The 26,962-nt window shown below is 35.6% G+C and overlaps 1 protein-coding gene and 1 pseudogene across 1 annotated transcript in view; one reads left to right on the forward strand and one right to left on the reverse strand.

The window, feature by feature from the left end:
• LOC132002948 (phospholipid-transporting ATPase IB-like) overlaps nucleotides 1–26,962 on the reverse strand; it is a 247,455-nt gene that overhangs the window by 117,758 nt on the left and 102,735 nt on the right. The window contains exons 23-26 of the mRNA XM_059378234.1: nucleotides 21,738–21,876; nucleotides 13,533–13,597; nucleotides 8,210–8,382; nucleotides 3,618–3,801 (exon numbers count right to left, since the gene is read on the reverse strand). Of these exons, the coding sequence (XP_059234217.1) occupies nucleotides 3,618–3,801; nucleotides 8,210–8,382; nucleotides 13,533–13,597; nucleotides 21,738–21,876 (561 nt within the window). The remainder of the gene's footprint in view (nucleotides 1–3,617; nucleotides 3,802–8,209; nucleotides 8,383–13,532; nucleotides 13,598–21,737; nucleotides 21,877–26,962) is intronic.
• Nucleotides 16,125–16,629, forward strand: LOC132002771 (transcription factor BTF3-like; annotated as a pseudogene).

Below are 26,962 nucleotides of genomic sequence, written 5' to 3' on the forward strand. Positions count from 1 at the left end.
AGAGTCAATTATCATATGGTTTCACTTATTTGTGGAGCATAACAAAAAGCATGGAGGACATGGGGATTTAGAGAGAAGGGGGTTGGGGGAAATTAGAAGAGGAAGTGAATCATGAGATTCTATGGACTCTGAAAAACAATCTGAGGGGTTTGAAGTGGCGGAGGGGGGTGGGAGGTCGGGGTACCAGGTGGTGGGTATTATAGAGGGCACGGATTGCATGGAGCACTAGGTGTGGTGAAAAAATAATGATACTGTTATGCTGAAAATAAATAAATGAAAAAAAAAAAGAACAGAGAGCTGAAAAATACCCCACACTTATATTCAATTAATCTATAGCAAAGGAGACAAGAATATACAATAGGGGAAAAGACAGTCTCTTCAAAAAGATGTTGGGGAAATTGGAAAGCTACATGCAAAACAATGAAACTAGACTGCCTTCTTAAATAATACAGAAAAATAAACTCAAATGAATTAATGACCTAAATGTCTGACTTGAAACCCAGGGCACTTGTGATGAGCACCAGGCATTGTAGGTGATGAATCACTAAACTCTACACCTGAAACTAATATTACACTGTATGTTAACTGACTGGAATTTAAATAAAAACTTGGTAAAAGAAAAAAACAAAGGCAGAAATCTCCTGGACATTGACCTTAGCAACACTTTTCTAGATATATCTCTTCAGGCAAGGAAAACAAAAGCAAAAATAAACTATGGGGACTACATCAAAACAAAAATCTTTTACACAGCAGAGGAAATCATTGACAAAAGGAAAAAGTAACCAACCTACTGTGTGGGAGAAGACATTAGGAAATGATATATTTGATATGGGGTCAATATTCAAAATATATAACAAATCTATTCATCTGAGCACCCCAAAACTGTAAATAATCCAATTTAAAAAGGCAGTGGTGTGGGGGAGATGGGTTTAATAGGTGATGGGGATTAGGAAGTGCACTTGTGATGAAAACTGGGTAGTGTATTAAAGTGTTGAATCACTACATTTTATACTTGAGATTAGTATTACACTGTATGTTAACGAACCAGAATTTAAATTAAAACTTTTAAAAATGGGAGCAGACACTTTTCCAAAGAAAATATTTTTCCAAAGAAGATACACAGATGGCAAACAAACACATGAAAATATTTTCAACATCACCAATCACCTATTTTGTGCCAAACATCACATAATTTGCAGGGAAATGCAAATCAGAACAATGAGGTATCACTCACACGTACCAGAATGGCTAGTATTCAAAAGGACAAGAAATACCAGGTGTTGGTGAGGCTGTGGAAGAAAAGGAGCCCTCATTACAAACTGATGCAGCTACTGTGGAAAACAGTATAGCGGTTCCTCGAAATATTAAAAATACCAAATAATCTTGTAATGGCACTACCGTGTATTTACCCAAAGAAAACAAAAACACTAACTTGAAAAGACATATATGCACATTTATGTTCACTGAAGCATTACTGACAATAGCCAAAATATGGAAGCAACTTCAGTGTCCATCAGTAGGGGAATGGATGAAGATGTTTTGTGTGTGTGTGTGTGTGTGTGTGTGTGTGTGTGTGTGTAATGGAGTATTAACCATAAAAAGGAATGAAACCTTGCCATTTGTGACAATATGAATGGACATAGTAGGTAATGTGCTCCGTAAAATAAGTCCAACGGAAAAAGATAAATACCATTTGATTTTACTTATATTGCAGAATCCTAAAACAAACAAAAAACAAAAACAACAAAAAAACAAATATTTCCCTGGATCCCCAGGACACTTGATACTGGCCAGCCTGATGTGTCTACACTGTTTAATAGCTCAAGGCTTATGTCACATATAATTGCTGAGATCCCTGGAAGTATGGATCCCAATGGCATGTAGCAGTTGGGGACAGGATTAAGTGAATTTGGTGTGTTTGTTTGCTTATTTATAGACACGGGTGCTTTGATCATAGTTTACTGACACTTTCCCCAACCCAGATACTCTAGCATATAGGAGCCTTAGTTTTCCCTGCTATAAAACCAGAACACTTAATCTATGAGTAAGAAGGGTCTCGGAATGGATTTGATTCAAACACTGGGGTAATATATGTTCTTCATCTATGCTGTGGAATCCTAGGAATCCATTTTGTTACCTCTCCCATTCCAGGCATCTGTTTACCTGTGGCCAGGGTTCTAAATAATCTAGCCCCTCTGAGACAGACACCATAAAAATAGCCCTAGCAGGGATGACCTACTCAGAGTATGGGATTATTCCTAAGGAATGTTCAAGAGTTACAGGTGGCTCCTGAATTCAGCAAGACTGAAGAGTGTTATTGTTAGTTGCTCAAATATTAGATCCATTAAAGCTAATCTTAAAATATTGATTAAAATATTCTTCAACTATCAGAATATTAATATGTAGGAGGAGGAGGTGTTCTTGTTGAACAGCCTAGGATAGTACATAAATATAGAGGGGCTGTAAATCACAGACCACACACAACTACTTATGTGCCTTCCAATAAATGGTACACTTACTGTGGAAGGCAGTTTGACAGTTTCTTATAAAACTAAACATACTTTTATACCTTTACTATATGATGTAGCAATTACACTCCTTGGTACAAATCCAGTGGAGTTGAAAACTTAAAAAAAAAAATCTGCACATGGATATTTAGGCAGCTTTATTAATAATTGCCCAAACTTGGGAATAACTAAGATATTTTTCAGTAAGTGAATGGATAAAGTATTGTACATTCAGAAAGTGGAATATTATTCATCACTAAATAGAAATGAGCTAAATAGAAATGAGCTATCAAGCCATATTACTAAGTGAAAGAAGCCCGTTTCAAAAGGCTACATGCTATATGAATATGACATTCTGGAAAAGGCAAAATCATGGATATAATACAAAAATCAGTGGTTGCCAAGGGTTCGTGTGTGGAGGAAATACAAAATAGGCAGAGTACAGAGGATTTTTAAGGCAGTAAAACTACTCTGTGTGATACTGTGATGGTGGATTCACCATCATTTCATTATACATTTCTCCAAGCCCATAGAATGTATAACACCAAGAGCAAGTCCTACTGTAAACTGTGGATTTGGGGCAATGATAACGATGTGTCAATGTAGGTTCATCAGTTATAATAAATATGCCACTCAGGTAGGGGATGTTGATGATGGAAGAGTCTGTGGGGGAAGGCAGGGAATATATGGGAACTCTATATTTTCTGCTCAGTTTTTGTTTTTGTGAAGCTATAATTGTTCTAAAATATACAGTCTAATTTTTTTAAGTGCCTGCCAAGAGGCAATGTCTCCTTTTAAAAAGTAGAAATGGGGATATTATAAGACTTTAAGAAATCTTCATTGAGAGACATCACAAAGCAAAGCACACATTACAGATTGAAGAGACTGAGGGATTAGAGATTATGTTAGCAGAGCTATAGATTCTTGGTGACATCAGTATGACCAACTCCATGACTGCTCAAGGAAAACTCTTTTTGTTGCAAAGTACATAAGAACAAAACTAAGGAAAACCCTATGCTGGTAGTTTCATATGAAAAGCAGCTTAAAGGGTAGGGTAGGCCTCAGGGGTAGACTTCAGACATTCAGCATTCTCATGCCCACACTACTGACCTGTGCGATGGCATAATCTGAGTTGTTGGTGGCCAGCATGCCCTCATTCCCACTGATTCCCACACCCACGTGGGCCATCTGGATCATCCCAACATCATTGGCACCGTCCCCAATGGCAAGAGTTATGGCCCCTACATGCTTCTTAACCAGGTCCACTATTTCTGCCTTCTGGAGGGGAGATAACCTGAAAAAGAGAGAAATCACCATTTTTAGTGTTTTGTTTTTGTTCACCTTGTTCTAAAACCCTTTAACAAGTAGTCAACAATGATCTATACATAATCAACTTTATTTTTTTTATTTTTTAAATTTATTTTCAGCGTAACAGTATTCATTGTTTTTGCACCACACCCAGTGCTCCATGTAATCCATGCCCTCTCTAATACCCACCACCTGGTTCCCCCAACCTCCCACCCTTGCCCCTTCAAAACCCTCAGATTGTTTTTCAGAGTCCATAGTCTATCATGGTTCACCTCCCCTTCTAATTTCCCTCAACTCCCTTCTCCTTTCCATCTCCCCTTGTCCTCCATGCTATTTGTTATGCTCCACAAATAAGTGAAACCATATGATAACTGACTCTCTCTGCTTGACTTATTTCACTCAGCATAATCTCTTCCAGTCCTGTCCATGTTGTTACAAAAGTTGGGTATTCATCCTTTCTGATGGAGGCATAATACTCCATAGTGTATATGGACCACATCTTCCTTATCCATTCATCCGTTGAAGGGCATCTTGGTTCTTTCCACTGTTTGGCAACTATGGCCATTGCTGCTATAAACATTGGGGTCCAGATGGCCCTTCTTTTCACTACATCTGTATCTTTGGGATAAATACCGAGTAGTGCAATTGCAGGGTCATAGGGAAGCTCTATTTTTAATTTCTTGAGGAATCTCCACACTGTTCTCCAAAGTGGCTGCACCAACTTACATTCCCACCAACAGTGTAAGAGGGTTCCCCTTTCTCCACATCCTCTCCAACACATGTTGTTTCCTGTCTTGCTAATTTGGGCCATAATCAACTTTGAATGGCAGTTACTGGTAAATCTCCCAATTCATTAATTAAGCTTTTTACAAATATAAAAATGTTTCACCCACAACCTAAAAAAACAAATGAATAAACAAAAGCAGAATTAGAACTATAAGTAAAAGAACAAACTGATGGCTGCTGGAGGGGAAGGGGATGGAGGGATGTGTAAAATAGGAGAAGACGACTTAGAGATACAGGCTTCCAGTTATGCAGTGAGGGAACCAGGTGGTGGGTATTGGAGAGGACACAGATTGCATGGAGCACTGGGTGTGGTGCAAAAACAATGAATATTGTTACACTGAAAAAAATAAAAAATTTTTAAAAATGGAAAATAATAGAAGTATGTAGTATATGTGAGAATATTATATCACTACGTTATAATATGCATATATTTTATAATGTTAATTTGTTATGCATAATAGTACAGATACATTATAAATGATATATATCAGAACATAAAAACTGGACAAACCATGAAGTTGGACTTTTGAAAATATCAGCAAAATTGGTAAAGCCCTAACTAGACTGATCAAGGAAAAAAGTAAATTATTCATATGAGGAAGGAAAGAAGGACCACCACCATAAATCACGCAAAAGTAACAAATAAAGGAATGTTGTGAAAAACTTAATGACAATACATTTGACAACTAGATCAAATGAATAAATTCCTTGAAAGACAAATCACAAACCTAACTGAAGAGCTAGTAGAAAATATTTGCTAAATAAATTGAATTATTTATTAAGATCTTCCCACAAAGTCAGACCCAGATGGCATCAACAATGAAGTCTATCAAACATTTTGGGAAGAAATAATACCAATACCACAGAAAGTGTAGACAGAGGACAAGGAAATACCTCCCAAATTAATTTATCAGGCCAGAATTATCCTGAAACCAAAGCCTTTCAAAAACTTGAAATAAAACCACAAATACCCTTCATGAGTATGGACTAAAAATCCTTAATGAAATTTTCGTAAAGTATATAGAAAAACAGTGGGTGCCTGGGTGTCTCAGTAGGTTAAGCATCTGCCCTTTGGCTCAGGTCACGTTCTCAGGATCCTGGGATAGAGCCTGCTGTCAGGTTCCCTGCTCAGTGGAGAGTCACTTCTCCCTCTCTCTCTGCCCCTCCCCCCTGCTTGTGCTTGCCCTTTGTCTCTCTCTTTCTCCCTCTCACTCTCAAAAAAATAAATAAAATCTTTTTAAAAAGAAAAATGATAAAATTCAGTCATAAAATTTTGAAGCCATGAAGAATGTTAGAGACAGACCCTACTCTCCTTCCCTACCACCACTTCCTTTGTAAGTTACAGTTTCAGCCAGTTCCATACCAAATTGCTTTCATCAGTCCAGGATATAGCTCAGTCAACAGACTTCAGTTTTGTTTTCATTTATGTTTACTGTTCATCTAATGGGACACTTCAAGGAATGAAGTGACTAAATGGAGAAACTAAGGCAATGAACCACTTAAACCTGGATAGCTGAGAGTTGCTGTCATGGTTGGTCGAAGAGTGACCCCTGCAGAAGCTGGACAGGGAAGAGAGTGAGGTCAAGTTGCACATTTCCCTGCTCCTCCTTGCCATGTCTTCTCCAGGTGGCTGTGTCTGCCTACCACAGCTCAAGGCTCCTCTAGAGGCAGTCCATTCTGCAGGGCTCCCTCTTTGCAGGTATAAGGACTACTCCACTCCTACGATCCTTTTGGACCTAGGGGTATATCAGCTCTTTCCACTGTTACCAGCATGTATATGATCTCTTTGTTTTAATCTTGGGATTCTGACAGCAAGTTAACTTTAAGATCCAAACATAAGTCCCATTTGCTGAGATTTCTGGGAGAAAGCATATGTGCGTCTTCCTCTGGATGGAATCTTATGAGTTTGTGAAGCTTGAGTCTCTCAACCCCCGCCTGCTGCCAAAAGGGGATCTGGCCTGGGGATAAAGCCTGCACCAGGTGAATCAAAAGGGAGACACCATTTGAACTCTACATCAAACCACAAGTAAAGCCAGATTTAGGACAAACCACTAATAGTGCACTGAAAACCATCTACTGGAATATCCACCCTTTGTGGCAAAATTAGCCCGTGTTCTCTCCTTCTCCCTGCTTCTTCAGTATGTCCTTTCATTGTTTCCTCCAGCATGAGTAGGAAGTTTGAGCAGAGAAAAAGTGAGCATTCCTTAAAATATTTTTCTGATGCAAAATGAAAACTGGTCAATTAAATCTAAATAGTTAAAAGAAACAAAAATTTTGGTGAATTGACTATTGATTAATTTTCTTGCTTCCCTTGAAGTCAGCTTTACCTACAGAATTTTCAGTCATGCAAGCTAATTCCCTTTTTGCTTAAGCTGGATTTGAATTCAGCTTTCCATTATTTTTATCAGTTCTAACTAATGGAAGACTAAATCACAAAGAATCCTAAAGGCCAAACTATAATCATGACAAGTGAGAGTGGAGTGAAGAACAGAAAGTGATGATTTTTTTTCCTTTTTTAATTTTTTATTTTTTATAAACATATAATGTATTTTTATCTCCCGGGGTACAGGTATGTGAATCACCAGGTTTACACACTTCACAGCACTCACCATAGCACATACCCTCCCCAATGTCCATAACCCCACCCCCCTTCTCCCAATCCCCCTCCCCCCAGCAACCCTCAGTTTGTTTGTACAATGAAAGTGATGAATTTTTATAGCAGATGCTGAATGAATCTGAACACAGGAGGACATCTAAGGGAAACATTCAAAGCTTATAGGGAACCCAACTGATTCAGTAGCAAATCTATATTAATACTTAGAAGTTCAAAGCATCAAGATGTTTTAATAATTGGTTATGTTACTATTTTCATTCAGGAGCAGGGAACAATTATACCTAGTTTCATTATTTCCTTAGTTCCAGCCATTTTTGTTGTACATGGTTTGTCCTTTTTTTTTTTTTTTTTTGGCTTTTCTTTTTTTTTTAAATTGTATTATGTTAGTTACCATAAAATACATCATTAGGTTTTTTTTAAAAGATTTTATTTATTTGACAGATAGAGATCACAAGTAGGCAGAGAGGCAGGCAGAGAGAGAGGAGGAAGCAGGCTCCCTGCTGAGCAGAGAGCCTGATGCGGGGCTTGATCCCAGGACCCTGAGATCATGACCTGAGCCGAAGACAGAGGCTTTAACCCAATGAGCCACCCAGGCACCCCACATCATTAGTTTTTGATACAGTGTTCCAAGATTCACCTTTTTAAGTTGATGTTTGACTTGCACTAATACTTATAATTTCATTTTCCTCTAGAGATCAGTGGATTTTTTTTCAGATTTGCCCCTCATTTTAAATAGAGGGCTTTTGTTCTTACTGAAGACATATATCAACACATCACTAAATAATTTACCACTAAAAAATTATAATCTGCTTTCTAGTAATATCTTAGGCCTGACAAATAAAATTAAATTCAGACATCTTTCTTCAATTTGAGCATATATTTTATCAATAAGGAACTTTGCTTCTACAAAAACTTGTATTTCCATGTCCACATTTTCTTTATGTGAACAGTGTTAAAGAAAGCTGGGAGGGAAGAACAGTGAATGTATCCTTACCTACAACATAATACTGCTCTACATGAGAGGGCCAAATTGAGGAAGCTCCTTTTAATTTCAGAATGGAGGGCATACTTCAAGGTTTCACCATCAATGATGAGGGCCAGGTCATTTTCTTTACTTAACTGGGTTCCAAGAGCTTCACAGTGCCGAGTAATAGCTTGTTGTGTTGCCTATAACAAAGGTGGGGGAGGGAATCACTTTATTTTTCTCATTTTAAATATAAATGAAAGACTTTCTGAATCAAGATGGTAGACTGAGGGATATTTTTACCTCATTCTACCCTTCAAATAGCTCACTGAAATTAAAAGGTAAATAACATGAAAAGAATATTGACATCATTGGTCATTGAAGAAATGCCAAGGGAAACCACAATGAGATACTACTTCACATGCATTAGCATGACTAGGATCAAAAAGTCAGATAATAAGTGTTGATCAGGATATAGAGAAATACAAAACTCCCATACACTGCTGTTGGGAATGTAAAATGGTGTAGCCACTTTGGAAAATAGTTTGACAGTTCCACAGATGGGTAAACATGGAGTTCACCCATGACCCAGCATTCCACTCATACATATATATACCCAAGACAAATGAAAACAAGTGTCGACACAAAACTTGTATGTGAATGTTTAGAGCAGCATTATTCACAGTTGCCTAAGTTATAACAACCTAATGAATGGATAAACAAAATATGGTATATCCAAATTATGGAATATTCTTTAGCTATATAAAGGTTATGAGGTATCAATGAATGCTACAACATGAATGAACCTTGAAAATATGGTAACTAAAAGAAGCCAGTCAAAAAAATTGTATGCTATTATGATTCAATTCACATGAAAGTCAAGAAAAACAAACCCATAGAGACAGAATGTAGATTAGTGGTTGTTTAGTGTTGGGGAAGGAGGATGAGAGAGATGATATCTAAAGAGTAGGGAGATTCATTTAGAGGTGTTGAAAGTGTTCTAAAAGTTGACTATGGTGGCAGTTGCATGTATAGGTGAAAATATTAAAACAGACTGAATTGTACAAATTAAATGTAAATTTTATGTAATGTGGATTATATCTCAATAAAGCTGATTTTTTAAAGTTATAGAAGTAAGAGTGAATTCTTATCAGTTGGAAAATACAGATGGATGCTAATAGCCTATTAGAAAATTCAGAGAATTTTTTAGAAAAATATCAAAAGTGGGAACAAAATAATGTAGTGAACTCTACAAAACTGAGTCTCAGGCTTCTAAGGAAGAAATAAAGAAGTTGTAGAGACTCATCACTCAATTTAAGATGTGTGGGCATCATCTCCCTTAGCTTAGTTTCCTCACCCCAACTTTTCCTTCCCTCATAAAAAACAACTGTTGAAAGCTCAAAAGAGCAGGGAGCCTGCTTCTCCCTCTCTCTCTACCACTTCCTCTGCTTGTGCTCTCTTGCTCTCTGTGTCAAATAAATAAATAAAATCTTTTTTTTTAAGTTTAAAATTTTATAGAAAGTACTCCCCATGCCAGTAGCAAAGTGGAAAATTCAGGTAGTAGAATATTTTAAGGAAAATGTGTAATAAAATGTTAAGTTATAGACATTAATACTAAAGAAAATTCCTCCATCAAATACAAGTGAAATTTTAAAAAAATCAATTACCACTTTCTATTGAAACATTAGTGAACTAGTATGTGTGCCAGATTATTTGTTGGTTCTTGCCAACTCTGTTTTACTTCTATGACTATGTGAAATGAATGTCATAAGTTATTAAATCATATTTAAAAGATTATTTAATTATATTATTTAACTATAACTTTCAGTTATAGTCAATGGTCTATAGAAATCAGAGATTTTTATGATGTCCCCTAAAAATATTAATAAATAAAATTTTAAGAAAGTGTGCCACCTGAGGAAAAATTTTAAACATAACAGGTATCAAGCACCAAAAGCTTTAATGAAAAAAACCTCCTCCCTATTATTCTCAGGAGGCCTTCGTTACTCATTACTCAAATGAAATAACTGTGTTTCCCAAAAGAAAAGGGACTTTAATAATCCTGGAATTACTGAGGGCTTTTTATAAACCTCAAGGTCTAATAACAGATGGAATTAAAACACTTGAAATTTGATTTCATACTGTGTAGGAACTATGATGTACTATATATATTATAATTTATATATACCATAGCAAACATTTCTACTTCTGTTTTTACTACACAGTGGACTGCATATTTCATCAATGATCTCACATAACTGTAATTGTTTTGTTGCTCCGAAGATAATCTGGCAAAATGAAAGTTTTCCTCACTTTAATAATTCTCATATTTCATTTGGTCAGTGAACACAAAACTTGGTGCTTTTCTAGTTAATATATTATTCTCAATTTTACAGATTCTTAGAACAAGTAAATGCTTGGAGCTAAAGCTATTAATTTAATGTTCTTTTTTTTCTTCCACTGATAAATTGTTTATTTATCAGTCCTGTTGCCAATGTTAACAGAAGTTAAAGGTAATTCCTCCAACATGGTTCATTCTAGAACATGACTACCTGAGTCATTTGCCAACATTAATTATGTAAAATCCTGCAACACAACCTGAAGCACATTAAATGGGTAAATTGCATTATATGCTTCATATGGAAAACAAGTCTATCAGTAAGTAAGTAATGATTATTAAAGAATAATGAGTTTTGAAAATGACATAACTCTAAAGTTTACAGGAACTGAAAACATAACAGAAAATCTTAGAGAAACAATGTACCAGGATTACTATGTAAGTCACAATATCTAAGTGACGTAAAGTCTTCCATAGTAAGCTTCACTAACAAGATTTAGCTTCTGGGAAATTCTAACTCATTCATCTAATTACTTATGCAGCTTTATTCCTCTCAAACTTGAAGAATACTGTCCATTGTACAAACTTAAAGGTCAAAAGTTGGTCTAAGGTGCTGAAATTTCAACAATGACACATAAAGAGCTTGGATTCACCACTGCCATCCTTATAGAAAAAGTGCTGAACAAAGTGCAAACCAACCTTCTTTGGACCTATCAGAGATAGATGAGATCACATGATAACTGTCACCAGAAATCTGAATAGACAAATGACCTGTGTGTAACTAGAGCAGAAGGTACTACTATAGTCACAAACTGGTAGGAATACTTAACTGGTAAATTTGAGGAATTGATGTAGCCTGAGTATGAGCTACCTCAAAAGTGATAAACTCCTTGGGTTACAATCTTGATGGATGAAGACATTTTTGTGGATTCACTTCTAGAAACCTCACCAGGTTCTCATGGTGAAAAGCCAAGAAAAACTCCCCTCATGTTTCAGGCAGAAGGAGGGGGAAACTGAACATTTTGATAGATGCCCAGAGCATTCTCCATAATGAAAGCCTAGTCTCCAAAGCTAAAGACTTTACCAGAGTCTTATCCCACCTAAAGGAAAGAATGTTTACCCAATTCTAACCCCCTCTAACCTCCCTATCTAAACCAAGGGGAGAAAAGTGCTAAGAAACACAAAGACATAGGGGCACAGACTCACTAAAAGACTGAGAATTAATCGTAAGAACACTTCTCTTACCTCACACCTTACAACACACCAACAGGGCCCCAGTATAGTAACAGCGCATTACACACACAAAAGAGCTATGAGGCACAGATCTATTTAAGGAGGAGTTCTCAGAGAAACCCCAAGACAGTAAGAGGGAATAAACAAAGACGCTAGAGGAATCTGGAGCTTCTCATGTGTATAGCTGCAACAAACATTAAATACATCCAGATTAACATAAAACTTCACATAAAGGTCTTTACCACAATTCCTCTTACCATATTCATTATGTCCAGCTTCCAGCAAAAATTACAAGACATGCTAAAAAGCAAGAAAAAGCACTGCCTGAAGAGCTAAAGCAAGCATCAGAACCAGATTCAAAGATAATACAGATTTTGGAAGTATCAAACAGTGAATTTGAAATAAGCTCTGATTATGCGCTATGGTGAGTGCTGTGAAGTGTGTAAAACTGGCGATTCACAAACCCATACCCTTGGGGCTAAGAATATATTATATGTTAATTTAAAAAACTCTGATTAACATGTTAAGGACTCTAATGGAAAAATAGACAACATAAAAGAACAAGTGGGGAAGATAAGCAGACAGATGGAAACAATTAAGAAAGAATAAAAATGAAACACTAGAAACTAAAAAAACACTGTAACAGAAATGAAGAATGCCCTTATTGGGCCCAACAATAGACTGCACAAAGTCTAAAAATAAATGAGCTTAAAGATATATCAATAGAAATTTCCCAAACTGAAATATAAAGTAAAAAAATTAGATAAAAAACCAGAATAGAATATTCAAGAACTGTGGACAATTTAAAAGGTCTAACATACAGCTAATTGGAATATCAGAAGGAGAAGAGAAAGAGAACAGGCAAAAAAAAAAATTTAAGTATGAATGACTAAGAATGTTCCCAAACTCTAGCAAACATATAACTACAGACCCAGGAAACTTAGAAAACACCAAGAAGGATCAATACAAAAAAATTTACACCTATACATAGCATATTCAAACCACAAAATCAGAGGTAAAAAAGAAATGTTGAAAGAAGGCAAAGAGAAGAATAAAGTAAGAAATGCAAACTTCTCATCAGAAACAATACAGTTGAGAAGAATGTGTTGAAGGAATGAGAAACACCAACTTAGAATTTTATATCCAGTGTAAATATCCCTCAAAGGTGAAAGAGAAAGATTTTTCTGAGACAAAAACAGGAAATTTAATGCCAGCTGATCTGCCTCATAAGAAATATTTTTAAAGTTTTAGGGTATGTATCAAGCACTTAGATCTACATTTTTAAAAAGAAGACCGAAAAGAAATAAATTAAATCTATTTAAGTTTCTTAAAAAATGATAAGAAAATTACACAGTAAAAAATATTTAAAGAAAATAAATAGCTATAGCCATTCAATTTTTAAGGGCAAGGAGGTTCAATATTAGATTACAAAATCCTTTCATTCCTTCTATGTAAATGCTATGTATGTACTCAAACTTTTGATAAAGACGGATTTGTACATATTTTCTCTCTCTCCCCCTTTTTTTTTTTTTTTCATTTTTTAAAATCAAGGATCTGAGTGCTGGATTTGGTATGATGTCAGAAGCAGGGGTGATAAAGTCAGAAGCAGGGGAGATAAAGGACTAGCCTAAGAATGAGGCAAGAACTGGGGACCAGAGGTAATGTTCCAATGGACTTGAGTGAGAGTTGAAGGCAACTTATATAGATTTTAAGGTGTGGGGGAACACTCAAGCAATAAATTGGTTACACTTATATTTGATCAAATTTTTAAAAATCACTTACCTCCAATGAGTTTAAATTCAATTGAATACGAAACATGTGAGCTGATATCAGTTTACAGGAATATGCTACCAAAAGAAAAATAAAGATGTCACATATTTGAAAACTCGGTGCCTTCCATGCATTCATGTCTCTACAATAAGAAATCTATTTATGTTCTTTCTTCATCATACTCTCTGCTTTACAACTAGGTCAAAGCCTAGAAGCCCATCACAAATACTGAGCAACAGGTTGTAGACAAAAGAAATTGAAACATTGCTTCATTTTCATCGTAATTGGCCACCTAAATAGAAATGGTTGGAAAGGTGCACATAACTAATGGCTAAATCTGTACTTTGAAATGTCTGTGGATTTTTATTTTTATTATCTTTATATGATGAGAAATTCAGGTCATGCTTTGTAACAATTCCAAGTCTTGAGGAAGCCAAGTTCTGTTGAATCAAGCTGCTATTATCAATAGTATTCTGCCTACTGTTACTAATAAAATCCTAGGTGTGATTAAAGGAAATAAACTCACCCAATCCTCATAATAATGTTCAATGTGATGCTTAAGTTAGACACCTCAGGGAGCATTTTCCAATTTGAAAACTTAAGTCATTCTCACCTTAGAAATTAGACTGATAATATTTTTTGTAAATATGGGATTAGCCTATGAGGGCCAAATACAAAATCACATCTGTATCTACAAGAATGAAACAGTCTCTGAAATAGATGAACCTTTATCAAAAAAGTTTGAGGAGTTGTAAAAGCAGCCATTTTAAAGTTCTATGAAGCTGAGGAAACATCCGCTCACAACCAGTCCAAAAATAGTCACTTGCTTTTCCTCCTATAGGCTCAAAGGTGCACAAGTCTGAAAGCAGCTGGATGAATGAAAGGAATTAACCCTGCTATGAAATACATAGGAAGTAGTGATGAGTGTAAGAAGAGAGCCCAGCAAATGTTGAGCAAGTTTGGACAGTATTTGTCTTCCTTCTTATAGGTTCAGTTTTGCCTCTGAGAACGAATGGCTGTCCTAAGGAAATGGTATGTTTAATTCAGCATGTTTAATTCAGCATGTGTCCACAGGTCCGGGGGCCTTACCACTCTCCAAAGTACTACTAGTTCATCCTCTCCTCTCCCACCCCAGCCATCCTCACAGCAAAATGGAAATATGGGATCCCTTGGTCAAAAACCAAGGGTTGGGGGAGGAGGGAATGTCATTATAGATTCTATAATAGGAAGTTTTTCTCTAAAAATATTTTATACTTATAAAATGTAACAAGGATAGTGGTGATAGACAAAAAACAACATAAACTTACAAATTGCAAAAAAATATATAGTCTTGGTGCCATAATCTTATATAATGTGATAAAAAATAAAACTTTGTTAATATGATATCTTATTTGATCATAAGATTTTTCTGTCTTACACATCTAATTCATTTATTCAATCATCAAAATTTATATTTTTAGCAACTTTATTTTCAAACAATATATGTAGTTAAAAGCAATGTTGGTCACTCTTGGAAAATGTAAGATTGTCAATAATTTTTGACCATTTTTAATTTTGAGCATGATATTTCCGATGCAACTATTATTAGAACTATTAAGATTTTTTTAATAGGCTGTAAGGACATTATAATGAATTTCTGATATATTATTTTGAAAATTAAATTCTTATACATTTGTAACTGATGATTCCTATGGAACAAATTTTCAAAAATGAACTGTTCATGTAAATCATTTTCATGTAAGATGGAATTTAATTTAAATATAAATTTATAAAATATCATTTAATATTTCCTTGGAGATTTCCTGAAACTTGTAGACATCATACAGAAAAGCAAAAGTAGCTTCATGATTTTTATAGAATGCAAAATGCCTATTTATGTATTCTACTGCAGCCTATCCAATTACAGGAGACAATCATTTTTAAATGGCCTTCTTCACCAATTATTGGTTCATCTGATGCTTCCTATGTAAACAGTGTTTCCCCCACACACAATAGTAATGATCTTAAAATTTAATTTCTAGAAATTTTGAAGCCTGTGGATATTTGTTTTGTCTTATTGCAGCAGTTTTTCAAAACCAGAGATTCTAAACTTCTCAAAGAATTCTAAAGATTTCCTGATAGGCTTTATTGCAATGTTCCTGTGTCCACTTTCATTTTGTAATAAATTACTGACAAAGTTCACTGCCTAATGCTGGCAGTTTCTGTACCAGCACCCAGGTTGGAGAGTTAATACTTCTGCTAAACAAGCCAACCTACTGTGGGTGCTGGTACTGCCCTCACCAGGAATCTTCCCTTCTTCTGAAGCTGTTGCTGCTGCCGATGCTGGCTCTGTATAGACAAAGGCTAAATGTCTCCATATATTATGATGAAAATCCAATCAGTATGCAGGCACTGAGTTTTACTCAGTACGTGCTCAGTATGTTTACTCATACGCGGCATTATGTCGGGTGCAAGGGAAGATTTACAACAGGTATATGATAGGCCTCTTAAAACCTAAGGAATCAAGCGTCCCCATGTGTGTGCACCTAATCTCAGCTGGTCCACTCGAGATCCCCTGAGCGCCTACCCTAGTCCCCCACGTGGTCCCATTTCTGCTCCAACAAGATGAAAGAAACTATCATGAACCAGGAGAAACTGGCCAAACTGCAAGCACAAGTGCACATTGGTGGGAAAAGAACTGCTCGCGGAAAGAAGGTGGTTCATAGAACAGCTACAGCAGATGATAAAACACTTCAGTTCTCCTTAAAGAAGTTAGGGGTAAACAGTATCTCTGGTATTGAAGAAGTGAATTTGTTCACAAACCAAAGAACAGTGATCCACTTTAACAACCCCAAAGTTCAGGCCTCGCAGGCAACGACCACTTCCACCATTACAGGCCATGCTGAGACAAATCAGCTGACAGAAATGCTACCCAGTATCTTAAACCAACTTGGTGCAGTCTGACTAGTTGAAGACTGGCTGAAGCTCTGCCCACACAATCTGTGGGCAGATTGCTATCCTCTTGCTATCGGAGAGGATGATAATGATGAAGTTCCAGATCTTGTGGAGAATTTTGATGAAGCTTCCAAAAATGAAGCAAATTGAATTGAGTCAACTTCTGAAGAAGATAAGACTTGAAGAAGTTTTTGGGAGCTGCTATTTTATATTTTGACTGCTTTTAAAAATTTTGTTCATGGATCTGATAAAATCTAAACCTCTAATATTTTTAAGCCCGAGCCCCTTGGACACTGCAGCTCTTTTCAGTTTTTGCTTATACACAATTCATTCTTCACAGCTAATTAAGCTGAAGAAGCCTGGGAATAAAGTTTGAAACAAGATTAATAAAGTTCTTTGCCTAGGATATGGTTTTATTTTTTATTTCATTAACACTGATTTGTACACAGAAAGCAAAGTTGTTTATAGAAAGCTAATCACGGCATGTAATATGGCTGGTAATCTTTGATGAATTTGATTAAAGATTTTAAATAGCCATATAATATAAAAAAGATGGTATAAAGTTCTCATATTTTAAAACTTGTCTCCAGCAGCCCTCAGAGCTACAGAGGTGTGAGTAATGGGTATAATTAATTATACCCATTATAATTATAAGGGATGGAATATGCTTAGTCAGTGAGAAAGAGTTTCTCTTAATACTGTCTATACTGTAAGTATATACTAAGTGCCTTTAACATATTACTACACTTAATTTTCTCTCATTTAATTCTCAACCGATGAAGTAGGCGTTAGTAGCCTCATTTTCTAGTTGTAACGCAAGGTTACCTTTAAAAAGTAGAAGTAATTTCTTAATGAAAAAGTGATTTTTTTTCATTTTTTCAACTTAGTATTTCAACTTCATTATTTCATTACTTCAACTCTTCTTGTAGGATATTCTGTAAGACCCCTGAAAAAACTAGTGTTTGTATTAGGAATGTCATCTCATCTTACATTTAAGTTGTAACACTTTAATAGGGCTACTTTTTTCTCTTGAAAAAAAAAAAACTTTGAAATAACAGTAAAGTTAACATGTATACATTTGAAAGAAATTTAGCATACAATATTTGTGCCTGCGCCCCAATCAGGATACTGAACAGCTCCATCATCCCATCTATAAGGCTACTTAAAAAAATTTGTATTAGCCAGGTGGTGGGTATTATTAGAGGTCACGGATTGCATGGAGCACTGGGTGTGGTGAAAAAATAATGAATACTGTTATGCTGAAAATAAATTTAATTAAAAAAAATTTGTATTAGCAATTGTAATGTTGAAGAAACTTAAAAATTTACAAGTGATAATTAAAATAAATGTGTCATCTTCATCAAGGCAAATGAAAAAAAAATTAAGGAATCAAAGCTAAAGCAGAAGAGAAAAAAACCAACATATTGGTAAGTGAAATAGAATAGTATGAATGCTGCTGGGGTCAAGAAGCAGCAGATCATGTTGAGCCATGTTATCAGAAAGTTTTCAGAAGTTAATAGAACTAGTAGTCTTAGAAAAATAGGCAAAAATGTGACAGTAGTCTTTATATAGTCCATTGTAGCCATTGTCAAAAACCAGTCTTGACATACTGATTCCCAAAAGTTACCCTCCTGCCAAATCTTTAGTCAAATTTTGTTTGTAATCAGAATCAAGACGATGTTTAGGCTTTTAACCACAAAAACATTAGCCAAATTGAGCTCCATGAAAGCCAATGGTAATTAAAACCATCACAACATTCATAAAGGCAGCAGCCAACATTTTCAAAGCCTTCACTGTGCCCAATACTTTAGGAAGAACTTTACATTCACAGCTCATGTAATCATCACAACTGCCAGGGTTATCATGATTATCTCCATTTTATTAATGAGAAAAATCTGAGGGTCAGAAAAGCTCATAAATATAGAGGCAGAAGATTCAGGCTCAAAACTGTGTTCTTGGTAACTCTAAACTCTGATTTTTAACATTATGCTCTACATTCTCTTCCAAAGATGTAAAGATTTCAGCTCTCAGGCACAACTCAATCTTTTTATTTTTGAATCCATTCTCCAACCATTCAAACCATGAAAGTAACATGAGAGGTCCCTAACCAAAAACTATTACTTTTCTTAGAAAAAGCTAGAGCTCAGAAAACCTCTAAGAAAACAAATTACATCAACACGGTCTTCGGCTTATGCGAAGTTCACGGACTCCATCTTTTTGCTGGTCTCTGCAGTCATAGCCTCTAAGGAATGATAATAACATTTAAGCTGGGACCCGGTATTCAAGAGGTCAGGAGACTGTGGCTGCTTTCAGCGAACAGACGTGTTTTGCTATGCCCTTACCAAGTTTTACACATTTAAGGCAGCATCTGTGCATCAGGATATTTCATATCAGAGATGAAATTCCCAACTATCTCTTAAAACTAAAACCCGAGGCTGCCTGGGACTCGATCACTTAAGTGTCCAAGTCTCAATTTATGTTCAGGTCATGATCTCAGGGTTGTGAGTTTGAGCCCCACCTCAGGCTCCATGCCCAGTGTGGAGCCTGTTTAGGATTCTCTCTCTCCCTCTCTCTCCGCCTTTCTAACCCCTAAAATTTTTTTAAAATTAAAAAAAAAAACAAAAAACAAAAAACCCTGTGCCAATAGCAGACATTTCCAAAAGGCAAGGATGTACTGGATGCCCCTTCAGGGCCAGCACTCCCTTTGTGGACATTGCCCCTCACTCTTGCCCTGCTGGGTTCTTCCAGATGTTGGCAAGCCCTGCTCTAATAAACAGGAGAGATTCTTTATTTTCTTCCTTCGGGTCCACCACAGAGAGCAGTTATCTAAGAATCCATTTATTCTCAGCAAAGTGAATCACAGACTTCTGCTAACAAAAATAAGTCTCATTCAATGAGGATAAAAATTCCCCTACCAACAACACCCGCTGTGTCTCATCTAGGTTGGGTTTCAGTCCTGAGCTGAGGAGACAGTCGAAGGCTCAGGAAAAACAAACAATCCTCAGGGTGTGGGTCTGGAAAAAGTGACTGGGAAAGATTTAGGAATGAGAGAGCACTCATGCTCCTCTGCTGAGCCCCTTCACAGGGTATACGCTGAGGATATACATCAAGTTACTGTGGTCGCTGAGTTCATGATTATCGAGAAACACAGCAAGTCACACTAAAGCTAAACTATGGGAGAGCTGGCAAAAGGAGAGCATATGTGTGGTTATGTTCTCAAGAATTTGCCATGTGGATAAAAGAGTGGCTACATCATGGCTGGACTCCTTTGGTGAGTCCTTAATAATTATGTTAATAGCTAGCATTCATGAAGGACTTGTAAGTGCCTCTCACCAAGCTAAGCTCTTCACAGGGATTGCCTCAAGGTGTCCTCACAACAAGGTTGTGAGGTTAAAATTATTATTATCATCCCCATTTCACAGACCAAGAACCAAGCTAAGCTCTTCACAGGGATTGCCTCAAGGTGTCCTCACAACAAGGTTGTGAGGTTAAAATTATTATTATCATCCCCATTTCACAGACCAAGAACTGATGTTTATAGAGGTAAAGCAGATCCTTCAAAAATAGCCGAACCTTCATGGACTCTGTGTTCTCTTCCAACTACACCTTATTTCTCTGCTCCTCTTGACAGCAAAACTTTGACTCATCTTGCCATCACTGCTCCCTCATCAATGAGGGCTGGCAGATCAACCTACCAAATGGACCCCAAATTTAGTCCATCTCTCACACTCCCCATCACATCCTAGTATAAGGCACCATCATCTCTTGTCTAGATGTTTATCAAGGCTTTCTACCTGATCTTCTGACTTCTGTTCAGTCCTGTCTCCATACAAGAGCCAACAGATATTTTTAAAACATAAATTAGATATTATTCTCCTGCTTAAAACCATACACATCTCTTATTGTGGCCTGAGAAGCTTCCTATCTTCTCTGTTTTGCTCCCCATATTCCAACTACTCTGACCTTTCATTTGTTCCTCAAATATGTACATGCCCACACCAGGGCCAATGTGTGCAATATGCTTTTCGCGGAAAACTCGTCCCAGAGATCCTCTCAATGTTTGCTCCCTCTTTCCATTTGGATCACTGCTTTGAAAGTCACCTTCTTTACAGGCATTCTATTTGATTACCTTGTCTGTCTCTTGCTATGCCTTGCCGTGTTTTTATTCTTAGCACTGATTGCAATATTACAAAGCACAGTAATTTGCTTATTAATTTTATCTTTTCTACTTGGATATAAGTTTCATGAGGAGAGAGACTATTACTCAGGTTTTCATTCCCAGCTCTAGATTTTTCCTGGTTCCTAGCAAGTGTTCGATATTCACTAAGTGAATGAATATAGAATTTAAAAATGAGTGGAGACATCACATTTTGATGGTGAGAAGGAATTGAAACAATTATGTTTTTCATAATCATCACAGTAGCCAGCTCCAGTTAGATTACCATGTATGATAAAATGAGTCTGCATGTACCACATCAAAATGTGAATATTCGCAGCTAACAATTGATTTTTCAACTCCTATTCTGCAAATCTCAATCCTTAGATACAATCATACAGTAAAGGAAGAAAAAGGGGGGAAAAAAGCGACATTGAAACTTGGGGAAAAAAACATTTTTCTCCCTCTCTGATGATTTCCCACTCAGCTTCCCCCCATTGAGAGACTCTTAACTGTAGGGAACAAACTGAGGGTTGCTGGAGGGGAGTGCTGTGGGGAGAAAGGGGTGATTGGGTGATGGGCATTAAGTAGGGCACATGATGTGATGAGAACTGGGTGTTAGATGCAACTGATAGATTACTGAACACTACACCTGAAACTAATGATATACTATAAGTTGGCTAATTGAATTTAAATTAAAAAAGAAAGAAATTTAATATTCTTACTAATAATCAAAATTATTTGATGAATAATATTAATATTATTGTTTATTAATATTATTAATGTTTATTCATAATATTATGAATAAACATACATAATACAAAGATAGGTATAAACATTATAGGGGAAATATACCATAACTTCAAGTTTCAAAAGAAAGGAACAAGAAACTACCCATTACTCATGTAAGCATTCTGAAGTCTATATTTCAACAATGTGAAAGAGACAAACTCTTTGCTTAGTTTGTTCAAATTTTCTGCCATGTGATGGCAAGATTCCACTGCATTCCATTACCCAAAAGCATATAAAACGATTACTTGAAGGAAGTTCAATCATTCATTCTTGATAACAGGATATATTTAGAATACCTGTCCATCCAAATTTTCTAAAACTTTATTATCTATTACCTATGTTAATCGCAGTTTCTTGTTTATCTCCTGTCAAGACCCATATTCTTATGTTTGCTTTCAGTAAAGTTGTTATCGTTTCAGGAACACGTGCTTGAAGGCGATCTTCAATGGCTGTGGCTCCAAGAAGCAGAAATTTCTAGATGTTTTTTTGAAAGAGATATTTTTTATTACTAGTTAAGATTTTTTAATAATTTTAATTTTGACAAAAGATATGCAGTCTACTTATTATGTGAAGTCCCATACATGTCACACACACACACACACACCACAGACTTTTTTTCTAGTCTCTTCCACTGGTCTATTTGTCCCTATTTTGCTACAGCATGAGGCAGTGTAGCATGATAGTTAAAGAGTATAGGCTCATGGGGGCAACTGGGTGGTTCAGTTGGCTAAGCGTCTGACTTCTGCTCAGGTCATGATCTCAGGGTCCTGGGGATCCAACACTGCACTGGGCTCCCTGCTCAGCAGGGAGTTTGCTTTTCCATCTCTCTCTTCCCTCATCCCCTCCCCTGCTGCTCATGCTTTCTCTATCTCAAATAAATAAATAAAACTTTTTTAAAGAAAAGAATATCTAGCAATTATAATAAGGCAACTAGATCTAGAGAGGTAAGCCCCCTGCCTTTATTATTCTTCAAAAAGTATCATGATAATTCTCAGCCTCCTCCTACTTCTGTATGAATTTTAGAACAAACTGCTCAAATTTTATAAAAATCCTGTTGGGAATCATATGTACTTCCTTTATTATTTCCTGTATTACACTGAATGTATACATGACTTTGAGGAGAATAGCCACATTTATTATACTGGGATTTTCTATATATTGTATACACCTATCCACTTATGTAAGTCCTTACAAAAAATTTTCATATTTTTCCATAAATGTATTAGCACTAGATAGTTTATCATTTTTGTTCCTACTGAGAATTATTTCCCTATCACTGTGGAGATTCAAGCAGAAGCTCTATGGTAGATAAAGAGGTTTATGTAAAGCATAAGTTGTCTCCCAGAAGCCAGCACATCCTAAATGTTCAAGGGTTTTCATTGTTATTCATTGCTATTCATTGTTAAAATGAAATTGAGATATAAAGCAAGTTAATTCTGTGCTGATAATTAGGATTGAAATAATTTATTTGAGATACTACCATATATAAATTATGAATTAAATTTTAAAATAACCATAAAACTTTTAGTCTTTTCAATGACCAGCTAAATTTTTCAGTGCTAAATATTCAAGTATATCAATCTTATTAGACATTCTTTATTTTCATTATTCTATTTTGGGGCCATTTCTACTGTAATACTTTTAAGATATTTCTGTATTAAAACTGGATTTTAATGTAAAATTTCTCACAACTAGCAAAAAGTATTTTCAGTAATGATTTATTTTCCTGGTATGAAATATGGATTTTAAAATAATGCCTTAAACATTTTCATGATAAAAACACACAGTTAACAAGGAATCAAAGGGATCCCTTCCTGATTATGGCAAGAAGAGGGGGACAGTAAACATTTTTAAATGTTATTTCACATTTATTCTGCTCTCCTCACAAAGACCTATACTCAAAGGAAACAGATTTTATCTTATCACGTTGGGCTTATGAGAGCCCATTAATCTGAGAGTGGGGAAATCCTTATCTCCAGCACCTTCTAGTTGTTGACATGGGGGAAGGCAAATACAGAACTCTGACTCACAAAAGATTGAGATCTAATCAAGGGCTATAACCTAGTTCCCCTCTCCCTTACCTTACCACATCAGTCTGTCTCTTACATGAAAAGAGGGAGTGCCAATGAAAGAAGTGTAAGGCTCAGGCCCTGTTTAAGAAGGAGTCTCTAGGGAAATCTGAAGATGCCAGAAGGATGAAAACAAGGCCACTAGATACAATTTTAGACTCTAATACTACAGCTACAGCAAACAGTAAACACAGCCTTTTAGTCAGAGATACATGAAACCTCACCCAAAAGGCCTATTTTCCTCATTCCCTTTATCCAATACGTCATGTGTGGCTTTCAACAAAAAGTTATAGGGCAGCGCAGGACAAAAATTACAGTCTGAACAGACAGAGAAAGCATCAGAATCAGACTCAGATATAAGAGAAATTTGGAAATTTACATACTAGAAATTTGAAATAACTGTGATTAGTATGCTAAAGATTCTAATGGTAAAAGTAAACAACATGTTATTTTTTTACAGATGGATAATGTAAGCAGAGAGATAGAAACTCTATAAAGAATCAAAAGGAAATGCTAACAATAAAAAACACCGAAACATAAATAAGGAATGCCTTCAGTAGGCTCACCAGTTATCTAAATATCCCCAAGGAAATAATTAGCAAACATGAAGATATGTCAATAAAAACTTTCCAAACTGAAAAAGTGATAAAAGAATGAAAAAAATAGAACAAAATACTAAGAACTGTGGGGCACTTATAAAAGGTATAACATACATGTAATGGGAATACCAGAATTAGAAAAGAGAAAGGAACAGAAAAAAATCCTTGAAATAATAATTGGTAAGAATTTTCCAATATTAATCACAGACACCAAACCTTGGACCCAGCCCTCAGAAAACACCAATCTTGATAAATACCAAAAATCTACACCTAGGTATTTCCTGTGCAAACTGTTTTCAAAAGAAAATCTTGAAAGAAGCCAGAGAGGATAAAACAACCACCACCACCACCTGACCTACACAGGAACAAAGATAGTAAGTACACAGGACTTCTCTTTCAAAACTATGAAAGCAAGAACAGAGTGGGGTGAAATACTGAAAGTGTTAAAAGGAAAAAACACCAAGTTAGAATTTTGTGTCCAGTGAAATTATTCTTCAAGTGTAAAGGAGAAATACATGTTTTCTCCAACAAAAATTGAGAAAATTTGTTGCTCACCACCTGCCTTGTAAGGAATGTCACAAGTTCTTCAGAAAGAAGTAAAATAATGTAGGTCAAAAACTCAGATATACATAAAGAAAGGAGTAACATTAAAGAAAGAATAATATAGATTAAATGATACATTTTATTTTTCTTATTGGCTTAACAGATGTATTGGGTGATTATGGGTTATGGACAAATGCAATGCATGACAGCATATAAGAGATTGGAGAGAGGAACTGAAAATACTGTTGTAAGTTACCTGCCCTACACATGACATGGTATAGTATTACGTGAAAGAGGACAAGTTAGTTGTAAATGTAAATTGCATACTCTAAGACAACCAATAAAAACATTTTTAAAAGAGGTATAATTGAAATGCTAAGAAAGGAGAGAAAATAGATCAGTTAAAACTAGACAAGGCAAAAAAAAAAAGAAAGAAAAAGAAAAAGCATAAGAAAGGGTAACAAACAGAAAATAGTTACAAATATGAAAGATATTAAACTAGTAATGACTGTAAAAGTATATGGTCTAAATATACCAATTAAAAGGCAGAGACTGTATGAGTGGATTTGAAAAAATATGTAAGAAACACACATTAAATATGAAAACAGAAATAAAATAAAGGAATGGAATTGGCTAATTGAATTTAAATAAATACAAATTTAAAAAAATAAAGGGATGGAGAAAGATACACATACTAACTAATACAGGAATCTGTGGAGGAGCTATATTAATTTGAGACAAAACCGACTTCAGAATAAGGAAAAGTATTAGGAATAAAAAGAGGCACTGCATAATATCAGAGAAGTCATTTCTCTAATAAGACATAATAATCCTCAGTGTACCTAACAAGTATCAAAATAAGACAAGAACTCATGGAATAGCAAAGAGAAATAGATGAATGTACTATCATAGGTGCAACTCCAATACCTGTCTGTCAGTAATCAACAGATCCAACAGACTGAAAATCAGTAAGGATATAATTGAACAGAAGAGAGTCACCAATTCCTTGCATCTAACTGACATTGATGTTCACTTAACAGCAGAAAACATTTTCTTCTCAAGCTCAATGAAACATCAAGGTCATATGTTCAGGTCATAAAGCACACCTTAGTAAGGTTTTTGAAAGATAGAAGTTATCAAAGTATGCTATCAGACCACAGTGGAATTAAGCTAGAAATCAATAATAGAAAGATACCTGAAAAGTCCCCAAATATCTGGAGATTAAGCAAAAACACTTCTAAAAAACGAGTCGAAGATGAAGTCTCAAGAGAAATTTTAAAATATGAACTAAAATAAAATGATAATGCAATTTACCAAAATTTGTGAGAATCTAATACTCAAAGTTTCAAAATTTTTAAAAAATAAACCTGAGCAAACCTAGAACAGGGACTTCTCTAACTTGATAAAGAACATCTACTGAAAAACCTATAGCTAACATACTTAAAGGTGAGAAAGTAGACACTTTCCCTCCTTAAGACAGGGAACAAGGTAAGGGTGTCCCTCTTCCCACTCCTATTCAACATCGTAATGGAAGTTCTGGTTAGTATGATAAAATATGGAAATAAAAGGTAAAAGGACATAGAAAAAAGAAAAATGCCTTTGTTTGCAGATGTCATGACTGTTTATGCAGAAAATTCTAACGAATCAACAAAAAGAACTAACAAGTTCCAAGATTATAATAATGTTATAGGATATGTGGGTAATATACAAAAGTCAATGAACAATTGGAACTTAAAATTTAAAACAATGCCATTTACTTTAACATCAAAAAGATATATATATGTATAAATCTAACAAAATATTTATAAGATATATATGCAGAAAACTATGAAACTCTGATGAAAGAAATCAGAGAAGACCTAAATGAATGGGCCGATATATCATGTTCATGGATAGGAAGACTCAATATTGCTTGGATGTCAGTCTTAACAATCACAGAAAGTTATTTTGTGGATATCAACAAACTGACTCTAAAGTTTTTATTGAAAAGCAAAAGGCTCAGATTAACTAAAACAAAACTGAAGAAGAACAAAAGCAGTGGACTGATATTACCCAACTTCAAGAGTTACTATAAAGCTACAGTAATCAAGATAGTATAGTATTGATGAAAGTATAGACAAATAGGTCATTGGAACAAAATAGAAAACTCAGGGGACACCTGGGTGGCTCAGTTGGGTAAGCGGCTGTCTTCGGCTCAGGTCATGATCCCAGTGTCCTGGGATTGAGTCCCACGTCAGGCTCCCTGCTCCCTGCTTCTCCCTCTGCCTCTGCCTGCCACTCTTTCTGCCTGTGCTCACTCTCTCTGACAAATAAATAAATAATTTTTTTTTTTAAAAAAGATAGAAAACT

The sequence above is a fragment of the Mustela nigripes genome, chromosome 15 (genome assembly GCF_022355385.1).
Source record: "Mustela nigripes isolate SB6536 chromosome 15, MUSNIG.SB6536, whole genome shotgun sequence".
NCBI classification, from domain to species: Eukaryota; Metazoa; Chordata; class Mammalia; order Carnivora; family Mustelidae; genus Mustela; species Mustela nigripes.